The sequence below is a fragment of the Argentina anserina genome, chromosome 6 (genome assembly GCF_933775445.1).
Source record: "Argentina anserina chromosome 6, drPotAnse1.1, whole genome shotgun sequence".
In the NCBI taxonomy this organism is placed as follows: Eukaryota; Viridiplantae; Streptophyta; class Magnoliopsida; order Rosales; family Rosaceae; genus Argentina; species Argentina anserina.
In genome coordinates, this window is record NC_065877.1 from 36,873,770 (window position 1) to 36,894,779 (window position 21,010).

The window sequence follows — 21,010 nt, forward strand, 5'->3', positions numbered from 1 at the left end:
AAAACAAACCACACCAGATTCTCCATCCAAATCTATGGGGGAGATTGAAACCCAACTACCTGATCCTTTAGTCTTACACCATTCTGACACACCAGGGCTCAAACTGGTTAACACACCACTTGATGGACACAATTACAGAGAGTGGAGCCGCTCGATGTATCTCAGTCTCAGTGCCAAGAACAAGATAGGGCTAATTGATGGAACCATAGAACCACTTCCTCCCACTGATCCCAAATATTTTATGTGGAAACGTTGTAATGACATGGTCTTAACTTGGATCATCCATTCCATTCAACCTGAAATCGCCCGCAGTGTGTTCTTCCCATCCACGACAGCACCAGTATGGAGCGATCTGGAGGATAGATTTTCACAAGGGAATGACTCCAGAATCTATGAAATTCAACAAGAGATCGTTGAATGCCGCCAAGGTACTTAGTCGGTTTCTGCACACTACATAAAATTCCAGGCTCTTTGGGATGAGCTAGCCTCCCATCAGGAAACCATCATGTGCCACTGTGATGGCGCCAAAACATTGGCCAATCGAGAAGAGAAAGAGAGGGTTATGCAGTTCTTGATGGGTCTGAACGACTCATATCCCACTATTTGTGGCTCAATCCTGATGATGAGTCCTCTATCTTGGATACAAAGAAGGTTTACGGCCTCGTCCTCCAACATGAGAGGCAAATGGAAGCGGTAACCCATCGTGAACACCAACCAATTTCCCATGCTATGCAAGCTGCCTGCACATCAGGCACACCGAATACCTCCTTCTATCGCAAGCCACTGAAGTGCACTTATTGTGAAGAGGAGAACCACCTAGTGGATATGTGTTTTTATCTGAAAAGATTTCCAGTGGGTCACAAATGGCATGGCAAGAATGTGAAACCGAGAAAGGGAAAACATGCAGCACATAATGTGGAGTTGATGAAGGAACCCACAAGTGAAAAGCCAACCTTCACTGTTGAGGAGTACCAAGAATATATGGAGTTACTTCGTGAGAAGAAGGGTAAGAATACAACATTTACAAATGCAACATGGATATTTACATCCAACTCCAGTGACATACAACGTGATCCTCATTTTGTATTATATTATACTGTGGATAATGGGGCAACAAATCATGTATCACATCTTTTACCAACTCGCAATTGCATCAAGACATCCAATGATTTTGTGGGGTTACCTAACATAGGGCAGGCTGCAATTGAACATATTGGATCTATTGAATTATCTAAAGATTTGCATCTTGATGGGGTTCTGAATGTGCCTAGATTTTGTGTCAATTTGATTTCTGTGAGTAAATTGACCTGAGCCTTGAAGTGTATAGTGATATTTTATCCAGATTTTTGTGTTGTGCAGGACGTGGAAACGAGGAAGACAATTGGCATGGGCAAGCATTTTAACGGACTCTATTATCTCACACCATCCTAAAATCCACACCTAGCAAATCAAATTAGCCACACCTTTGATATATGGCACCAACATCTTGGGCACCCATTTTCAGCACCCATTCAGTTTCTTTCTCAAGTTATTCCATAAATAATGTTTGATCCTAAACATGTTTGTGATATTTGTCCATTAGCGAAACAAACTCGTTTATCTTTCCCATCAAGTTCAATAAAAATAGTTGCACCATTTTATCTAATTCATTGTGATATATGAGGACCTCACAAAACTCACACACATTTTGAGGCTCGGTAATTCCTTACCATTGTCGATGATTTTACACGTTTTACCTGGGTCCATCTTATGATCGAGTTTCAAATCTAACACTCAATCACTCATGAAATCTTTCTTTACTTGGGTTAAGACATAATTCAATTGTACCATCAAACTCGTACGTGCAGATAATGAGGGAGAGTTCACATCCTTACGTTCTTTCTTTGATGAGAATGGTACCATTTTCCAACATACATGTATCTATACTCCGCAAAAAAATGGGGTTGTCGAGTGCAAACATCGTCCCTTTTAAATGTCGGTCGCGCTCTTTGATTTCAAGGAAATTTGTCGTTAAAATTCTGGAGTGAAAGTGTTCAAACCGCATGTTATCTCATTAATTGCCTTCTCACACCATTACTATCTCATAAATCTCCCTATGAACTCTTGCATGGCACACCTCCAAATTATACACATCTTAGGGTTTTTGGTTGCTCATGTTACGCAAGTAACGCAACTAACCTCACAAGTTTGATTCTCAGGCTCGTCGGTGTGTCTTTATCGGATATCCTCATGGTAAAAGAGGTTACCGTCTCTATGATTTTGAAAGCAAGATTTTTTTCACTTCTCGTGATGTAGTTTTTTATGAACATATTATACCCCTCACCAAACTGCCACTTGAGGACCAAAATGGCTACCCAGTACTACCTACTCCAATTGCCGACCCAAACAATCATGCTCATCCCATTATCCCTCCAAAGCCCACTCAGCTCACTCCATCTCCTCCTACATCACAGCCTGATCTCAACTCCCATCCCACTTTCTCGACACCAGACGCAAACACACCAACGTCATCTCCACCGTCACCCACTCAGACCGACCTGCCATTTTCGCAGACGACTCAGCCCAATTTCAAACCACTCACATCATTACCACAGACCGACCTGCCATCCACACCACCACCACAGCCTGGCCCTCCTCCACACCCTGCTTCGACACTGCCGCCAACAGTAGATCATCCGCCAGGCCTACGACGCTCCCAATGTATCACACAGCCCCCACCCTTCCTTCTTGATTACAAGACCAATCATTTAGTTTTGCTTGACCCGGCCGCTCCCCCTTCCTCCACGTTTGGCACTCGGTACCCCAATTCAGAGGTATGTCAGTTACACCAGCTTATCTCTCGGATATCATTCATTTGTGCATTCTGTTTCACAATTGGTTGAACCAACAAGTTATCACCATGATCCCCAATAGGTTAAGGCGATGAATTTTGAGATACAAGAATTGGAGGCTAATAATACATGGTCCATGGTTCCGCTACCTTATGGTCACAAACCTATTGGCTGCAAGTGGGTTTTCAAGATCAAATACAATGTTGCCGCCTCCATTGAACGGTACAAGGCTCGGCTGGTCGCAAAGGGGTTTACACAACAAGAAGGTATTGATTACAAAGTTACTTTTGCTCATGTTGCGAAATTGATTACTGTTAAGGTGTTTGTTGGCTATTGCTGCAGTACAAGATTGGCCTTTGCACCAAATGGATGTGCAGAATGCCTTCCACCATGGTCACCTTGTTGAGGAAGTTTACATGCTACCTCCTCCCAGGTATTGCCGACAAGGGGAGAATGTAGTTTGCCGACTTCACAAATCCCTTTATGGCCTTAAACAAGCATCACACAGTTGGTTTTGTAGGTTTTCCTTAGCCATATGGGAAATTGGTTTTCAACAGTCTCATGCCGATTACTCCTTGTTTACAAAGGTTCAAGAGAGTTTCATTACTGTAATATTGCTTTATGTTGATGATATGGTAATTACAGGAAACAATCCGGATTCCATTAATGAACTTAAGAAGTTTCTCAATAGTTGTTTTAAGATAAAAGATCTTGGACCGCTCAAATACTTCCTTGGCATATAAATTGCACGCTCCAAATCAGGAATTTCAGTTTGTCAACGTAAGTATACACTGGATATATTGGAGGAGTCTGGATTACTTGGGGTGAAACCGACCAAGGTACCAATGGAACACGATTTGGTATTAACTGAGAAAGGAAGTGAGGCCATCAAGGATCCCACCAAGTAACGAAGATTGATTGGGAAGTAAATTTATCTCACAATTACCAGGCCGGAGATCACTTATACAGTGAACACACTCAGGAGCCAAAGATACATTATCTCAAAACAGCTCATCGGCTTTTGCAGTATCTCAAAGGAGCCCCCGGTCACTAGAACTGCTTACATATGGTAAAAATGAGGAGTGTGTTGTGATTAGTTCGAAGATTAAGCATTTTAGTATAAGAAATGGAGATTATGGCATATTGGTTTAACATGACACTAGGAGTGGGTTGTTAACCGTAAAATTGGAACTATGATTTTTAGGCAGTGTGTTCTGATGAAGCTATTTGATTGTAAAGTGACATCTTTTTTCAATGTTTTAACTTAGGTCTGTGTTTTTGAGGAATATTATGTTTGCTCCACTAGTTCAATGCTCTAATTAGTGAAAGCCTTGCAGTTGTCTGAAGTGTTCTGTTTCCTTGATGTGATATTGGTTCTTTCGCATCATTTTTCAGTTCCATGCGGGGAAGAATGTGGGGCTTGGCAAGGACCATACAATCTTCTCTTTGATAGATGGTTTGGTTAAGTTTGAGAAGTTTGGACCGGACAGGAAGAAGGTATTTGGATTTTGGAGCTTCTGAACTTTAGAGTGCTGAATGGAAAGTCTAGGTACTCTATGACATTACTAACATGAACCTGCGTTGGTGTGACAGGTGAGTGTTTACCCTCGGGAGATACAGCCAGGAAATCCTAACAGCTACAGGGTTAGGAAGAGGGAGAACTTCAAGCTACAACGTGAGAAAAAGAAAGCAAGGAAGGAAAGGTATATCCTTCAGAACAACCCACAACTGGTTCTTGCATCTGCTGATAATGGAGCAGAGAGCACTCCTCTTTGTTGATTCTCGCTCATCTCCTATATGTATAATTTTGTATTCAAACCAGGAAGTCGTGTTGTATTAAGCATGCAGATTTTAGGCCCCTTCTGATGTACTTCTCACTTCTATGAAAGACTACTTTTAGGTGCAATGGTCTATAGCGGCTTTGACTTAGTTACTGATGAAGTTCATACTAACTATGATGCTTTGATCCTTCATGAAAATTTAATATCATGTGTTCGTTAATGACTAGGTTTTACTGTTAAAATGCCTTATAGTTCATTGTTCATGACTAACTCTCACCACGATGTGCTATTAATCAAGCAAAGCTTTTCAATTTAGCCGAACCAGCTTTTAGATCTTCCCATCAAGTCTTAGTTCTAGGTAAGCAAAAACTGAACCACAAGAGAGGGATACTGGGGAAACAGAAAAGAGTTGATTTGGCCAGTTATGAATAAAAAGGATTTACATTGCTGAACGCAAACATCTCTGAATTACAAAAGAACAAGCTATGTGTTATAACTTATAACTTCGCCTTTTTTTTCCGCCTTTTTTAAGATGCCAAAGTAAGGTGCCTGTTTAGCTGGACGAGGTACCGTTTGCTCGTGCAAATGCTATTAAGTACCAAAATAGTAGGTCTTTGAAACTCAATCTTCAAAATGTAGATGCCATTGATCGAGGTTACAGAAGATCGGAAGGTATCATAGGAAGCACCTGCCTCAAGTCGTCAACGTTACTGTTGTAACCACCATAAGCATTTCCTAACACATGCTTTGAAATCAGACACTCAACTAAACAACTACTCAGCTGCAGCATTCAATATTTTCTGACAATTCTCTACAATATGTTTCAAGTACATATTGAGAAGTCATCATGTATTTGCTCTGGTGGAAGGCAAAAATTTATAGCAATTTCCGCATCAATTAGGTTGTGAGGTCGCGATATCTATATTTTATCTCAAGTGGAGTTTGGCTTCTTCTCACGTTGAACGGCTCGTGGGACAAATGTCAGGCCACGAGTGTGCCGACGACCAAAGCTGATGGATGAGGGACTGGAGTCTGAAGTGCTTAACTTGGAGACAGATGAAACGAGATTATTGATGTCTTCATTTCCCACATCCATATTAGATGCATTGGGCTTCTTGAGATTAGCTTGCTTCCTCTGATTCTTTCTCTTCTGCTTTCTAGTAGGATCAGTGACATCAGTGACTTCATTTTCTACATCCATATCAGATGCATCTTCCTTCATAACATATGCTTGCTTTCTCTGATTCTTCTGCCTACGTTTTTTATAAGGAGGAGCCTTCTTGAAAAACTCAAATGAGGTGGGGAACTTATGCTTATCCACCAGATGCTGTTGCCGGCTCTTATAGCTCTTCAATGTCAAATCACAGCCTTCTACAAGGCATTCATACTGTTACAGACAGACATTCATAACCAAATCAATGGACTAAAACCTGTAAGGAATATATATTTTAAGTTGAAAATTCATATTTGATCCCAGTTAGAAGCCAGAAAAGAGAGGAACATAAAAGCTTGAAAGAAAGACTTCCTAATCTCGTAATTGAGCTTTATAATCCTCCATACAACAACCTAACAAATTCAACATCTTATAAATTGATAGAGGAACTGTCGAACAAAGACTAGCGATTAGCGAAGTAGCAATGACAAAATCACAATTTATTAAGGGTAAACATAAACACATCATATCACAATATCATTCTTCAGACAATATCAAAATTGAAAGATATAATCAGTGACAAACCATAGGATCGCCGTGTGCGACTTTCGCCTGAAAGAAAGAACTGTGTGCTTCAGAAACATGAATGCCGAGCAGCCGGGACGCCGGATAGACTCTGGAGCACACAGAGCAAGATGCAGTTTGCCGAGCATTGTAATGCTCTTCAAACTCCTCCGAGCAAATCAACCTCGCTCCACAACCAACAATCGAACAGAAAACACCCCTGCACCCACACACACACACACACATTCATCAAATCAATCCCCAATGCTTTCATCTAATCAAGTCCCTAATTATAGTGCAACACATTAATCACAGTACAAACTGCTCTACTCATAAATACCTGCCTTCCTCATCCACAATACTCCGAAGCTCTCGCTTTTCGTCTTCAGTCAAATCCAGCGCAAGGTACAGAGTATTACTTTATCAAGCCAACTCACCAATTAAACTCATTTCAGCAATGGAAGAGAAGAACGAACCTGTTTGACGAGCAGTTCCCTTTCGATGTTTCCAGCAGCGACGAAGGGAGATTCGGGAGCAAACTTCCGACGGAGGGCTCTCCAGTACGGAAACCCTAATTCGAATTCCATAGCCATGGCTTCTCTCTTGCTTACTGATAAGTGATAACAGCGAGAGAGAGAGAGAGATGATCGAGGGAGTTGTTTTATTGAAACCGCAAGAGCGCTTTTTGGTTTGGGCCCAAGTAGAAAAGCCCAAAACCTGACCAAGTGTTTCAAACACAGATCTGTTTCCCCGACAGAACCTTCTCTTCTGTGTCTTGTTCTATCTGGGCGACCGCGAGAACCGAACCCTAAGATGAACCAGATCATCTGAACTGGGTGTCTTGAAGCTCAAATATCCCTCTTTTTTTTGGGTAAGTAGTTTAGTTTTTCGCTGTTATTATCGGGGTTCGATAGATAAACATTTCTGTTGAATTGATTGAGTTTCGATTTTTACTGTTTACCTGATTTGGGGGTGTTCTTCTCCTTTTTGTTGTTTCGTCACAGGGTTCGGATTCGGTGGTGCCGGCTTCCCCAATTAGGAAATTATGGTATGTATGATTCCTCCTTGATTTTGAGTCTCAAAGTCTCATCCTTGAATCTGCCAACTTTTTAAGTTGAGCCGTCCTTGATTTTCAACTAGATAACCCAGCATGTTAGCTTATGTTCTTCAATTGATTCAATGTCCTCCCTTTTTAAGTTATCCACATCCATGTCTGGTAACCTTTTGTTTTCCCAACTCAAATGGATTGTTGTCCTTTAGTAATTAGGAGAGTCTAGGTTATATAAAGACTAGTCCTTCTCTGAGAAACAAGGATCAAAAGCAAACATAGAGCCTTTGAGAGAGAAATCAGTATGGTGAAGAAACGAAAACGCTGCAGCATCAACTTACCAGAAACCATATTGGACTATGAGGATATCCTTTTGGAAATCCTTGTCCGTGTTCCAGCTCGAATTCTGCTCCGCTTCAAATGCGTCTCCAAGCATTGGCTCTCTTTTATCTCTGACCCCCAATTTTGTCACCTCCACACCCTTCGAAACCCAAATCCTTCCATCTCCGCGGTCTTTTCCAACCTATCCAGAAACATTGGTTTCATCCCTTTCAATTTTGATCATGATCGGGCTACGAGTACAGGCTCTGGTGCACCTAGCTGTAACCCTCTGAATTTCCTTCAAAACCTATGTCATGACAACATTAACATTATCCAGTCCTGCAACGGCCTTTTCTTATGCCATCCTGAAATTCTACCGCCTTCCAGTATTCGCGGCTCCGACGTGAGGCGTGTCTACACACCTCTTTATCACTATGTTCTCAATCCCACAACCAACCAGTTCACCAAACTTGTTCCTCCTGCTGCCACTGCCGCCACTACTGCTGAACCCCGAATCATGGGCTGTGCTTTGGCTTTTGACCCTTGCAAATCGCCTCACTACAAGGTGGTCTTCCTTTGGTACGCTGATGAACCAAGTCCATGTGGCTGGTGCAGTCACCATCGCATAGAGATATATTTTTCCGAGACTAAAAGCTGGAGGCTTCTTGATTCTTCTTTTGAGACTCAAGCTCAAATTCCCTACCAAGACGGAGTATACTGCAATGGTGCACTTCACTGGGTAGGCCTGTGGTGTGAAATGGCATATTTTCATTTAGAAGAAGAGCGTGTTGGATTGGTTGATTGTCTTCCTCGTTGTGAGGAGAATTGGGGAGATAGGGATGATAGATATTTTATGAAATCTGTTGATGGCCATTTGCATCTTATTGATATCTATTTGCCTTGTTATACTAAATTTGAAGTGTTGGAGATGCGGAGTGACTACTCTGGTTGGTTTGTTAAGTACAATGTGGATCTTGATCCTTTATACACCACTTACCCACGGATTCCGCTACTTATTGTTCTCTTTCTTGCTAAAGGGGAAAATGAAGAAGGAAGTTCTTTTCTGTTGCTGTATGGTCCTGGAAAAGTTTTCTTTTACAATCTCAAGAGTAATACCTTCAAATCGATTGACTTGACACCCCAACCCGGCGTTGATGAATATTTTCGGGGAAGAGTTGGCCCGCATAATTATCCATACATGGAGACCTTGGCTTGTGTGTGACTTATTTTGCTTCTTCTTTTTCCCCCTTTTTCTGCTACCCTCAAGAACTGTTATTTTGGTTTATGAAAAAAAGTATAAGTTGTCCGTGTATTTGAACATTTGACATGTATTTCATTGTCTTTCCATTTCTTATATAATCTGTAGTGTTGTTTTCACTTACCTAGTCCTAGTTCGACGAATGATATTAATGTGCAGTAACTGCCCTTACTTACATTGACATGTAGTAGTTCTCGGTCTAGAGAAGCTGCGCGCGCCATCGTAGAGGCATATGCTGCAGGCTTGTATTGGTGTCTTTTGGCAAGCCTAGCTGAGTAAAGTTGGACCAAAAAGAATTAAGGCTTAATGACATAATACATGTTCTTTAGCATCTGCATTAAAAACCGTTTCCAGGGTGCTGTTAACCATATTAACCTATGGCAATGGACAATCTGAAGTCATAATCCATGAGCAATCTGCAACTGGGGAAAATCCAGTTATTAGTTGTATAAACTTCATATAAACTTCAACTTGATATGTTTATGATTTGGTACCGGTACACATTTGGGTAATTTAGGACTACAAGAACATACAGGTAAGGTTAAAGAAGATGGTGGAACGAACCAGAAATGGAACTCCACCACCGTGAAAATTGCCAAACTTGACTAATCGGCTTTTCCCAGGTAACCGAGTCATTCTAGCAACCCTGAAGTCTCACACTGATGTTACAACTACTGACTAGTATTGAGTGTGATGAAATTTGACATTTCGCTCGAGTTTGTACTCCTCCAGAACATGATTCTATCGCTCCTGATTTGAACTTCAAATGCTCCTGAAAGAAAGAACAGTGGACTTCAGATACATGATGTTAGTGGGGCGATTTAAACCATTTTTCTATTGAATTGATTCAAAGTTATTTACTTGAATTTTAATCGAGCTGTATTGTTATTTCTTTTCCTTTAAACTTCAATTTGTAGTTGGTATTTGTTTCCTATTCGGATTCGGATTCATGTCTTCTAATTAGGAGAGTTATAATGTTATATACAGCTTCAGGGGACTCCCTTTTAAGAGAGCTGACAATCAATATTATGGCCAAGAGACTAAGCAGCAGCTTACGGAAACCATGTCCGCGTTCCAGCTCGAATCCTGCTCTCTTCGAATGTGTTGGAGAGAATTGGCTCTCGTTAATCTCTGACCCCAAATTCTGTCACCTCCGCCGTCTTTTCTTACCTATCAGATCTCTAACAAGTCTCAAGGGTTGTATCAACTACTATCAAAGTATCAAGTATTTCTAGTGTGTGACACTGGGGGTTTTCATTTCTAAACATTCAGATTTGAGACTCATCTCCCCTCACCAAAAAAAGAGAAAGAAAGAAAAAACTCATAAAAGTAAAAGGGTAAACCATAAGGGGTCATATGAAGATTTGAGACTCATTTCGAACTGGTAGTTCATGCACATAAATGAAGAAATGTAAGTACCATATACCAAATAGCAACTGATCATAAAGAAGATGGACTCAAATTTCAATATTTCTAGAGAAATCTTGAATGTAAATCGCACAGGAACATAAGTGGATTATATTATAAAGGCATGAACAACTTGACTTTGGAAATTCACCGAGGATTCATTTGTAAAGAGATGAACCAGAAATTTGCCATGCCAAGAGTAGACACATCAAGGGGAAACATACCAAATTCTTACGCAAAACGGAATTTAGGAAGCAAGGCCATAGATATAAAGATACTGACTGAAATATCAAAGATTTTATCAGCAACATTTTACTACAGCAGAGTCAACTTAGAGCGAAGGTGCATGTTTTGGTTTGGTTGCTTTAATACTTTATGTATTGACCGAACCGTGAGTGATTGTGATGGCATAAGAGCGAAGGGTGGCATTGACTTCCTTAGGTTCGATCCCTTTAACCTCCAGAGGATTTTTGTTACACTAGTCGTGCGGGTTCCAATCTTAAGGACGGACTCGAAACGTTGTATAGCTGGTGTGGTAGTGGACGCTCTTGCTACGTTTACCTATTACAGTAAATCTGAGGTAAGGTCGTGTAGTGGGTCTATAGGACCGGCCATCAGGAATGTTAGATTTTGGGCCCGTATTGAGAATCTTGCACCGCTTCTCGAGTCAAATGTTTATTTAAAATTTGTAATTCATTTATTCAGTTTTTAAATTGGTTTACACTGGCCAGTCAAATAAATGTTTTCAAAGTTAATCAAGACACCCTACATCAGTGTGTTTGCATGTATTGTGCACTGGTACGGGATAGTGAAGGATGGAGCAGGGTGGTGTTATCAGGTTCTGTTAAACCGTTTCTCTATTTTCGTTGGAATTCATATTTCCTTGTTCGTAGTCTTCAGAACATAGTTAAAGCTAGTTTCTTGTTTAGCTCTGTTGATATTCCGTTCTTTCAGTTCGTTATTCTGGAATATCAGTGTATCAAGTTTTGGACGAACAAATGTATTATTAAAATTAATTATTTTCACCTCAAAATTGAAATTATTTTATACAAAATGTCTTGTGTTTCTTTATAAATGTAAATCAAGTTTACGATTTATGTTTTATTGACTCGCAACACTGTAACGTTATTAAGCTGGTGAGGTGTAGTTTGGAGCGTTACACCTTACTTATGAATTTAGCTACTTATTGTTTCTTTCTTAGTAAAGGGGAAAATGATGAAGAAAGTTCTTTTGTGTTACTACATGCTCCTGGATTTCCAGTTTTCTCTTACAATCTTAAAAGCAATGTTCGGAAAAGTACTAGGCATTACTCGGGCGGAAGCTACCTCCTAGCGTCTAAACAGCTAGGCGGTGCCCAAACAAATTCGAATTACTGAATATTTATTTATTTATTTATATGATTAAATATATATATATATATATATAATTATGCTTAATATCAATTTTTTAAATTTATAGTCTGAACTCAATATAACTTCAGTCTAAAGTCTATAAACAAATGCAAACCTATGTCATGACACCGCCCCTTTTAGATTATCCACTCTTGTGGCCTCTTCTGGTGACATCCTAAAATTGCACTGCTCTATATTATCCTAAAATCATGCATTATGTTCTCAATCCCACAACCAACCAGTTCACCAAACATGTTCCTCCAGCTGCTGCCGCCGCCACTACTGCTGAATCCTGAATCATGGGCTGTGCTTTGGCTTTTGACTGTGCCAAATTGCCTTATTACAAGGTAGTCTTCCTTTGATTGAGATGACATATCATCACCTAGAAGAAAAACGTGTTGGATTGGTTGATGGTCCCCTCGTTGTGACGAGAACTGTTGGAAGGCAAAAATTTATAGCAATTTCCGCGTCAATTAGGTTGTGAGGTCGCGATATCTGTATTTTTTCTCAAGTGGAGTCTGGTTTCTTCTCACGTTGAACGGCTCGTGGGTCAAACGTCAGGCCGCGAGTGTGTCGACGACCAAAGCTGATGGATGAGGGACTGGAGTCTGAAGTGCTTAACTTGGAGACAGCAGAAACGAGATTATTGATGTCTTCATTTCCCACATCCATATTAGATGCATCGGGCTTCTTGAGATTAGCTTGCTTCCTCTGATTCTTTCTCTTCTGCTTTCTAGAAGGATCAGTGACTTCATTTTCTACATCCATATCAGATGCATCTTCCTTCATAACATATGCTTGCTTTCTCTGATTCTTCTGCCTACGTTTTTTGGAAGGAGGAGCCTTCTTGAAAAACTCAAATGAAGTGGGGAACTTGGTTGCGTTTGGGGAGGCTTTTTAGCTCTCCCGCTTATAAGCAATGACACATGAAGTGTTTGGTAAACACAATAACAGCCCGCTTTTTTAAGAAGCCCTGGCTTTTTTAGCCGAAAAGCAGAAGGAGGGAGGTACCTCCTTTTAGAAGTCGGAAGCCGCTTCGCAACTGTAGCGGTGTCTACTGTAGATTAATGAAACTTTAATAATACCAGTGATTGTCCTCCTTTCCTTCAACAATTTACCCACTACATCCACGCAAGCTCTCGTCAATCTACACGATGTTTCAGTTCTTCTCTTCGTCCTCTAGCTTCAATTCAAAGGTACCCATCGATCTCTCTCAGTAATAATGATGAATCACAACATAGATTAAACTCCCCAATCAACATGAATAAGGATCGATATGAATGCATATGATAGTGAAGCTCCTAAGGAGTAGATCATCGAATTATCAATTGGGTTCGGTGTCGAAATTGTTTAGGCTATCACAGGTTTGGATACCAGAAACATTCAATTTGCTGCTATCTTTGTTTGAGTTCTATTACATGTTAAAGCTGCGATTAATCATTTGAATATGTTTATGTCTCATTTGAATTGGAACCTTTAATGGGAGGCTTTGCAAGATATTTTTGAAACGGTGGTGAGTGTAACTTCATTCTCTAATTTAAAATTGTTTTGTTCTCTTCATGTTTATGTGAAGAATGAAGAGGAAGTTTGTGTTAGTTAAATCGGTAAATTTGTTTTTATTCTTATGAATTATACTTGACTTCTGCTATTAATTATATGTTTGGTTTATCATAAGACAAGTCGATTGTGTAGCTAATACCAAATGAACAACATGTTGAAGCCTAGAGGGTAGAGCAAGGGTTGGGGGATATTTGAAGTGTGTTCAGTTTGGAGTTTCTTTGAAATTGATGAATAATTGGGTTCAATTGCTCTGGGTTTTAAGGATGTGATCTGGCATTGAAGTTTATGGACTAGCTTGATGGCAATTGAATATACTTTTGCTGTAAATACTTCCTTTTTGTTAGTTATCGAGAAGATTTGATGATCTTCTCATGTGTTTTTGGAGAGATTGGCAAAGTTACAGATGATGAGCCGCAATTAGAGGCTAAATGTTGTCAATATTAATGAACTGAAGTTTGGACATTTTCGAAGGGAGTTTATTTTGTCAGAGAGATTGAATGCATTTCTGCTGAAGCACCCTGGCATTTTTTTTTGTTTGGTACATGTATCAGATACATACTGTCATTCTTAGAGAAGGCTATATAATGGGCAAGAACTGATTCATAAGGATCACTTGTTGTTGTAAAAGGAGAAGTTTGAGGAACTTATGCAGGATGGGCTGCATGAATATGATCGCAGGCGCCATTTAGTAAATTCAGAAGAAGAAAACACAGAGAAACAAAGGAATAATTTTGAGATGGATTCAGAAGTACTTCATGTTCATGATGTACAACTACTACACTGATAAATGCTTCCCACAAGGTTTTCTTGCCGAGTGTGTAACTGAACTTTCCAAAAATGCTTGATTAAACTCATACAAAGTGTCAGGATGGATATGTGTAGTACTTGTCTAAATTGGTCATTTGACAAATTAAAAGCATAAGCTAGTTTGAGTTTACCAAACGCTTTGCCATTACTTCTGTCACTAACAGCTACTTATATAAGTCAGTTTATCAAACAGTATGCAACTTTATTTATCAGCCACTTATTTTCAGAAATCAGCATAAGCCGACTTTTTTTATAAGCCCAGCTGTACCAAACACACCCCTTATGCTTATCCACCAGATGCTGTTGCCGGCACTTATAGCTCTCCAATTTCAAATCGCAGCCTTCTACAAGGCATTCATACTGTTACAGACAGACATTCATAACCAAATAAATGGACTAAAACCAGTAAGGAATATAAATTTTAAGTGGAAGATTCATATTTGATCCCAGTTAGAAGCCAGAAAAGAGAGAAACAGAAAAGCTTGAGAGAAAGACTTCCTTATCTCGTAATTGAGCTTTATATTCCTCCATACAACAACCTAACAAATATCACATCTTCTAAATTGATAGAGGAACTGTCAAACAAAGACTAGCGATTAGTGAATTGGCGATGACAAAAGCACAACATCACAATTTATTAAGGGTAAACATAAACACATCATATCACAATATCATTCTTCAGACAATATCAAAATTGAAAGATATAATCAGTGACAAACCATAGGATCGCCGTGTGCGACTTTCGCCTGAAAGAAAGAACTGTGTGCTTCAGAAACATGAATGCCGAGCAGCCGGGACGCCGGATAGACTCTGGAGCACACAGAGCAAGATGCAGTTTGCCGAGCATTGTAATGCTCTTCAAACTCCTCCGAGCAAATCAACCTCGCTCCACAACCAACAATCGAACAGAAAACACCCCTGCACCCACACACACACACACATTCATCAAATCAATCCCCAATGCTTTCATCTAATCAAGTCCCTAATTATAGTGCAACACATTAATCACAGTACAAACTGCTCTACTCATAAATACCTGCCTTCCTCATCCACAATACTCCGAAGCTCTCGCTTTTCGTCTTCAGTCAAATCCAGCGCAAGGTACAGAGTATTACTTTATCAAGCCAACTCACCAATTAAACTCATTTCAGCAATGGAAGAGAAGAACGAACCTGTTTGACGAGCAGTTCCCTTTCGATGTTTCCAGCAGCGACGAAGGGAGATTCGGGAGCAAACTTCCGACGGAGGGCTCTCCAGTACGGAAACCCTAATTCGAATTCCATAGCCATGGCCTCTCTCTTGCTTACTGATAACTGCGAAAGAGAGAGAGATGATCGAGGGAGTTGTTTTATTGAAACCGCAAGAGCGCTTTTTGGTTTGGGCCCAAGTAGAAAAGCCCAAAACCTGACCAAGTGTTTCAAACACAGATCTGTTTCCCCGACAGAACCTTCTCCTGTGTCTTGTTCTATCTGGGCGACCGCGAGAACCGAACCCTAAGATGAACCAGATCATCTGAACTGGGTGTCTTGAAGCTCAAATATCCCTCTTTTTTTTGGGTAAGTAGTTTAGTTTTTCGCTGTTATTATCGGGGTTCGATAGATAAACATTTCTGTTGAATTGATTGAGTTTCGATTTTTACTGTTGACCTGATTTGGGGGTGTTCTTCTCCTTTTTGTTGTTTCGTCACAGGGTTCGGATTCGGATTTGGTGGTGCCCGTTTCCCCAATTAGGAAATTATGGTATGTATGATTCCTCCTTGATTTTGAGTCTCAAAGTCTCATCCTTGAATCTGCCAACTTTTTAAGTTGAGCCGTCCTTGATTTTCAACTAGATAACCCAGCATGTTAGCTTCTGTTCTTCAATTGATTCAATGTCCTCCCTTTTTAAGTTATCCACATCCATGTCTGGTAATCTTTTATTTTCCCAACTCAAATGGATTGCGGTCCTTTAGTAATTAGGAGAGTCTAGGTTATATAAAGACTAGTCCTGCTCTGAGAAACAAGGATCAAAAGCAAACATAGAGCCTTTGAGAGAGAAATCAGTATGGTGAAGAGACTAAAACGCTGCAGCAGCAACTTACCGGAAACCATATTGGACTATGACGATATCCTTTCGGAAATCCTTGTCCGTGTTCCAGCTCGAATTCTGCTCCGCTTCAAATGCGTCTCCAAGCATTGGCTCTCTTTTATCTCTGACCCCCAATTTTGTCACCTCCACACCCTTCGAAACCCAAATCCTTCCATCTCCGCGGTCTTTTCCAACCTATCCAGAAACATTGGTTTCATCCCTTTCAATTTTGATCATGATCGGGCTACTATTACAGGCTCTGGTGCACCTAGCTGTAACCCTCTGAATTTCCTTCAAAACCTATGTCATGACAACATTAAGATTATCCAGTCCTGCAACGGCCTTTTCTTATGCCATCCTGAAATTGTACCGCCTTCCAGTATTCGCGGCTCCGACGTGAGGCGTGTGTACACACCTCTTTATCACTATGTTCTCAATCCCACAACCAACCAGTTCACCAAACTTGTTCCTCCAGCTGCCACTGCCGCCACTACTGCTGAACCCCGATTCATGGGCTGTGCTTTGGCTTTTGACCCATCCAGATCGCCTCACTACAAGGTGGTCTTCCTTTGGTGCGCTGATGAACCAAGTCCATGGGGCTGGTGCAGTCACCATCGCATAGAGATATATTCGTCCGAGACTAAAAGCTGGAGGCTTCTTGATTCTTCTTTTGAGACTCAAGCTCAAATTACCTACCAAGACGGAGTTTACTGCAATGGTGCACTTCACTGGGTAGGCCTGTGCTGTGAAATGGCATATTTTCATTTAGAAGAAGAGTGTGTTGGATTGGTTGATGGTCTTGCTCGTTTTGAGGAGAAATGGGGAGATAGGGATTTTAGATATTTTATGAAGTCTGTTGAGGGCCATTTGCATCTTATTGATATCTATTCGTCTTGTTATACTAAATTTGAAGTGTTGGAGATGCGGAGTGACTACTCTGGCTGGTTTGTTAAGTACAATGTAGATTTTGATCCTTTATACACCGCTTACCCACGGACTCCGCTACTTATTGTTCTCTTTCTTGCCAAAGGGGAAAATGAAGAAGGAAGTTGTTCTCTGGTGCTGTATGGTTCTGGAAAAGTTTTCTTTTACAATCTCAAGAGTAACACCTTCAAATCGATTGACTTGACACCCCAAGCCGGCGTTGATGAATACATTCCTGGAAGAGTTGGCCCGCGTAATTATCCATACATGGAGACCTTGGCTTGTGTTTGACGGATTTTGCTTCTTTTTTTCCCTGTTTTTTTTTCCCCCGTTTTTCTGCTACCCTCAAGAACTGTGATTTTGGTTTCTGAAAAGAAGGATAAGTTGTCCGTGTATTATTTGAACATTTGATGTCATTTTAATAAGCATGTATTTCAGTGTCTTTCCATTGCTTATATAATCTGTAGTGTTGTTTTCACTTACCTAGTCATAGTTTGACGAATGACGAATGATATTAATGTGCAGTAACTGCCTTACTTACATTGACATGTAGTAGTTCTCGGTCTAGAGAAGCTGCGCGCGCCATCGTAGAGGCATATGCTGCAGGCTTGTATTGGTGTCTTTTGGCAAGCCTAGCTGAGTAAAGTTGGACCAAAAAGAATCAAGGCTTAATGACATAATACATGTTCTTTAGCATCTGCACTAAAAACCGTTTCCAGGGTGCTGTTAACCATATCAACCTATGGCAATGGACAATCTGAAGTCCTAATCCATGAGCAATCTGCAACTGGGGAAAATCCAGTTATTAGTTGTATAAACTTCATATAAACTTCAATTTGATATGTTTATGATTTGGTACCGGTACACATTTGAGTAATTTAGGACTACAAGAACATACAGGTCAGGTTAAAGATAAATGGAATGAACCAGAAATGGAACTCCACTACCGTCAAAATTGCCAAACTTGACTAATCGGCTTTTCCCAGGTATCCGAGTCATGCTCAGCAACCCTAGAGTCAAAGTATGAATGTTACAACTACTGACTGGTATAGTAGTATGTGATGAAATTTGTCATTTCGCTCGAATTTGTACTCCTCCAGAACATGATTCTGTCGCTCCTGATTTGAACTTCAAATGCTCCTGAAAGAAAGAACAGTGCGCTTCAGATACATGATGTTAGGAGCCGGGACGTCATGAGAGATCTCTCCAGTATTGTAATTTTCTCATAATATTGCCTAATGAGTGACGACCAAGTGATCATTTTGCTCTAAAATCAATAATCATACTTGCATGACCTAACTCAATTCCCACTATCTTTAAACGTTGATCAAAGAAAATGTTATAATTCATTTTTGTTTATGAATTTATATGTGTATTGTTATAGTTGTTTCATTGATTTGTTTTTATGATCTTAAAATTCAAAAAGATTTAACAATTCGAATTTTGAGGATTGGAAGTCTTCAAAAAACAAAATATTGAACTATGGGCAATTCTGAAAAATCGGGGAGGTGTGAATAGCATTTTAGTTATTTTGTAAAAGTAAATTTGAGATATATTAAGTAGGGAAGTATAAGTGTCATTTTAGGAAACATGAATAAAAGCTCCCTATTGACAATTACATGACTTGAGAGAACTTAACGAATCATTGAAATTGTGTTGACACGTACTATCATTTTATTTTTACTTGATTCGAATCTCATGTGTACTACCTTATTTAAGAAGATATGGTGTTAGTTTGTGTAATAACATCATACTATAATATGGGTAGACAGGGACAGATTTAGGTAGTAAGCCTAGATAGAATTTGCCTATATAAAAATTAAATTGTGTATGAGCAATTAAAGTAGACTTGGTTCAGTTGGTTAAGTATCTAGTTTTTGAGTTTCGAATCCCTCTTCCCTCGGTTTTTGAGTTTTCAACTTTATTTAACTCTTTAACCAAATAGGCACACACGGACACACCTAATTCTTTTCATCTATTTCTTCTTCCTTTTTTTGGATACATCTATTTCTTAACATGCAAGATTTTTTTCCTTTCTCATTTTCATAATTTTCTTCTTCCTTAACATGCAAGATTTTTTTTTCCTTCTCATTTTCTTCACCTTCTTTTTCGAATTGAAAGTGAATTCAATATCAACATTGAAAATGTTTTCTCGTATATTAATTTTGTGAAGAATTTTTTGTCTGTTTGATGAGTCTCGTATGTAACAAGAAATTGTAAAAAATAAAAAAACTTCTACACAGGTATCGGATCCTGTATTTGCACTGTGGATAGAGGAGCCTGGCACGATACCTTGGTATAATGCATACTATTATATGAACATATATACTGCAATGATCGATAATGACATTGAGGCATTGACCAATACCCAAGTACCCAACAGCCTAGAACAACAGCCCAATATAGACTATAGGACATAATTAAAATGCGTTCTACCTACTACATACTTCTACTAGAACATTGATCAGACTGTTGGACTTGGATGCCTGGACCAAGTACGCATGGCTACATCTGATATATATATATATATATATATATATATATATATATATATATATAGCAAGTCATCTTGTTTCAAAATGTATGCCTTTGAAGTTTGAAAGGTCGCCATTATATTCAGCTATATATGTTCATCTAATCATCTCTCTATATATATAGTTACATGCATATATGAGAATTAAGTCCTAACTTTACCACGAATAGGCCGGAGAGAGCTTGTAATCGATCAGTAAAGAGCTCAAGAATGGAGGTGGGGAGAGGGTTACTGTTAATAGTGGTTATGGTTTTGATGATGATTGATATGCAGGGATGTGGATCACAAGCACAATTAGTTGAAAATTTTTACAGCTCCAGTTGCCCAAACGTTGAATCCATAGTGAAGCAGGCGGTCTCTAAAAAATTTAGCCAAACCTTCACAACTATTCCGGCTACTCTCCGACTCTTTTTCCATGACTGCTTTGTCGAGGTACTTGGTTAAAGTTTATATATGGTTCATGTGTTCAAACTCAAAGTACAGGTACACGATACATGCATATGTAACAAATCAAAGAATCATCCTTAATTGCTTTTCTTGGTTGATCATTTATGAATAGGGATGCGATGCCTCAGTCATGATATCATCACCAAATGGAGACGCAGAGAAGGACTCGTCGGATAATCTTTCATTGGCCGGAGATGGGTTTGACACCGTCATCAAGGCTAAGCAAGCCGTCGAAGCGCAATGCCCTGGCGTCGTTTCTTGTGCTGACATTTTGGCACTTGCTACCTGCGATGTTGTAGTTCTTGTAAGTCATAAACTACCTGCTTGACTTTTTCTTCTTTGTAAGTATATTCCTAATTGATAAATTGATTGATTAACTTGCATTGACAATGCAATCTTCCTTTAATTAAGTGAAATTCTTTGTTTACATGTGTAGGGTGGAGGTCCGGACTTCAACGTAGAATTGGGACGTCGGGATGGACTAGTCTCCAAAGCCTCAAGGGTGGCGGGAAACTTGCCTGAACCAGAATTTGATCTGAAACAACTCAACACCATGTTTTCCAAACACAGCCTCACCCAAACCGACGTCATTGCATTATCGGGAGCACATACTCTAGGGTTTTCACACTGTGACCACTTCGCCAACCGCTTGTACTCATTCTCGTCATCCTCCGCCGTTGACCCGTCGTTGGATCCCGACTATGCTCCTGAAGCCTGGATCAAGTACGCACGACTACATCGTATGCATATAATCAATTTATGTAGCAAATATGTATGGCTCTGGAAGGTCGCCACTCGCCAGTATCGAAAATCCATTTTCATTTATATTTATATCTGTCGAAAGAAAATCTATATATATGAGAAGTCGTCACAATTACCACGAGGTTAGAAGAGGAGAGAGCTAGTAAATCAGTACGT

General features: G+C 39.8%; 6 protein-coding genes and 1 long non-coding RNA gene across 7 annotated transcripts in view; 5 read left to right on the forward strand and 2 right to left on the reverse strand.

The window, feature by feature from the left end:
• LOC126800604 (50S ribosomal protein L27, chloroplastic) overlaps positions 1–4,657 on the forward strand; it is an 18,747-nt gene extending 14,090 nt beyond the window's left edge. The window contains exons 2-3 of the mRNA XM_050527995.1: positions 4,227–4,328; positions 4,425–4,657. Of these exons, the coding sequence (XP_050383952.1) occupies positions 4,227–4,328; positions 4,425–4,610 (288 nt within the window). The 3' untranslated portion in view covers positions 4,611–4,657. The remainder of the gene's footprint in view (positions 1–4,226; positions 4,329–4,424) is intronic.
• LOC126800597 (uncharacterized) overlaps positions 1–6,922 on the reverse strand; it is a 19,232-nt gene extending 12,310 nt beyond the window's left edge. The window contains exon 1 of the mRNA XM_050527984.1: positions 6,806–6,922. Within this exon, the coding sequence (XP_050383941.1) occupies positions 6,806–6,922 (117 nt within the window). The remainder of the gene's footprint in view (positions 1–6,805) is intronic.
• The window catches only part of LOC126797482 (F-box protein At5g07610-like), a 19,422-nt gene extending 10,502 nt beyond the window's left edge, over positions 1–8,920 (forward strand). Inside the window, exon 2 of the mRNA XM_050524104.1 lies at positions 7,334–8,920. Within this exon, the coding sequence (XP_050380061.1) occupies positions 7,682–8,920 (1,239 nt within the window). The 5' untranslated portion in view covers positions 7,334–7,681. The remainder of the gene's footprint in view (positions 1–7,333) is intronic.
• Positions 1–17,566, forward strand: part of LOC126800590 (F-box protein At5g07610-like) — a 27,570-nt gene extending 10,004 nt beyond the window's left edge. The window contains exon 2 of the mRNA XM_050527976.1: positions 16,090–17,566. Coding sequence (XP_050383933.1) covers positions 16,165–17,403 — 1,239 coding nt within the window. The 5' untranslated portion in view covers positions 16,090–16,164 and the 3' untranslated portion in view covers positions 17,404–17,566. The remainder of the gene's footprint in view (positions 1–16,089) is intronic.
• On the reverse strand, positions 13,717–15,441 carry LOC126797483 (uncharacterized; the record flags this gene model as incomplete). The annotated part of the gene is made up of 4 exons (XM_050524105.1): positions 13,717–14,481; positions 14,841–15,039; positions 15,158–15,200; positions 15,294–15,441. Coding segments are annotated over 4 exons (573 nt in total), but the record flags the coding sequence as incomplete, so codon positions are not given.
• Positions 15,531–17,891, forward strand: LOC126800617 (uncharacterized). The gene is made up of 3 exons (XR_007672726.1): positions 15,531–15,677; positions 15,811–15,860; positions 17,638–17,891. It is a non-coding gene; the product is annotated as an uncharacterized LOC126800617 (long non-coding RNA).
• A 1,852-nt stretch (positions 17,892–19,743) lies between these two features.
• LOC126797484 (peroxidase 55-like) lies at positions 19,744–20,981 on the forward strand. The gene is made up of 3 exons (XM_050524106.1): positions 19,744–20,077; positions 20,205–20,396; positions 20,529–20,981. The coding sequence occupies exons 1-3, from the start codon at positions 19,856–19,858 to the stop codon at positions 20,979–20,981; spliced, it is 867 nt and encodes a 288-aa protein (XP_050380063.1). The 5' UTR covers positions 19,744–19,855.
• The last annotated feature ends 29 nt before the right edge of the window (positions 20,982–21,010 follow it).

Excerpts from the sequence above, each read along its gene's own strand:
- LOC126797484 (XM_050524106.1), top strand. The coding sequence starts at position 19,856 with ATGGAGGTGGGGAGAGGGTTACTGTTAATAGTGGTTATGGTTTTGATG. Across the intron at positions 20,078-20,204 it reads TCCATGACTGCTTTGTCGAG|GGATGCGATGCCTCAGTCAT; the intron begins GTACTTGGTTAA and ends ATTTATGAATAG. Across the intron at positions 20,397-20,528 it reads CCTGCGATGTTGTAGTTCTT|GGTGGAGGTCCGGACTTCAA; the intron begins GTAAGTCATAAA and ends TTACATGTGTAG.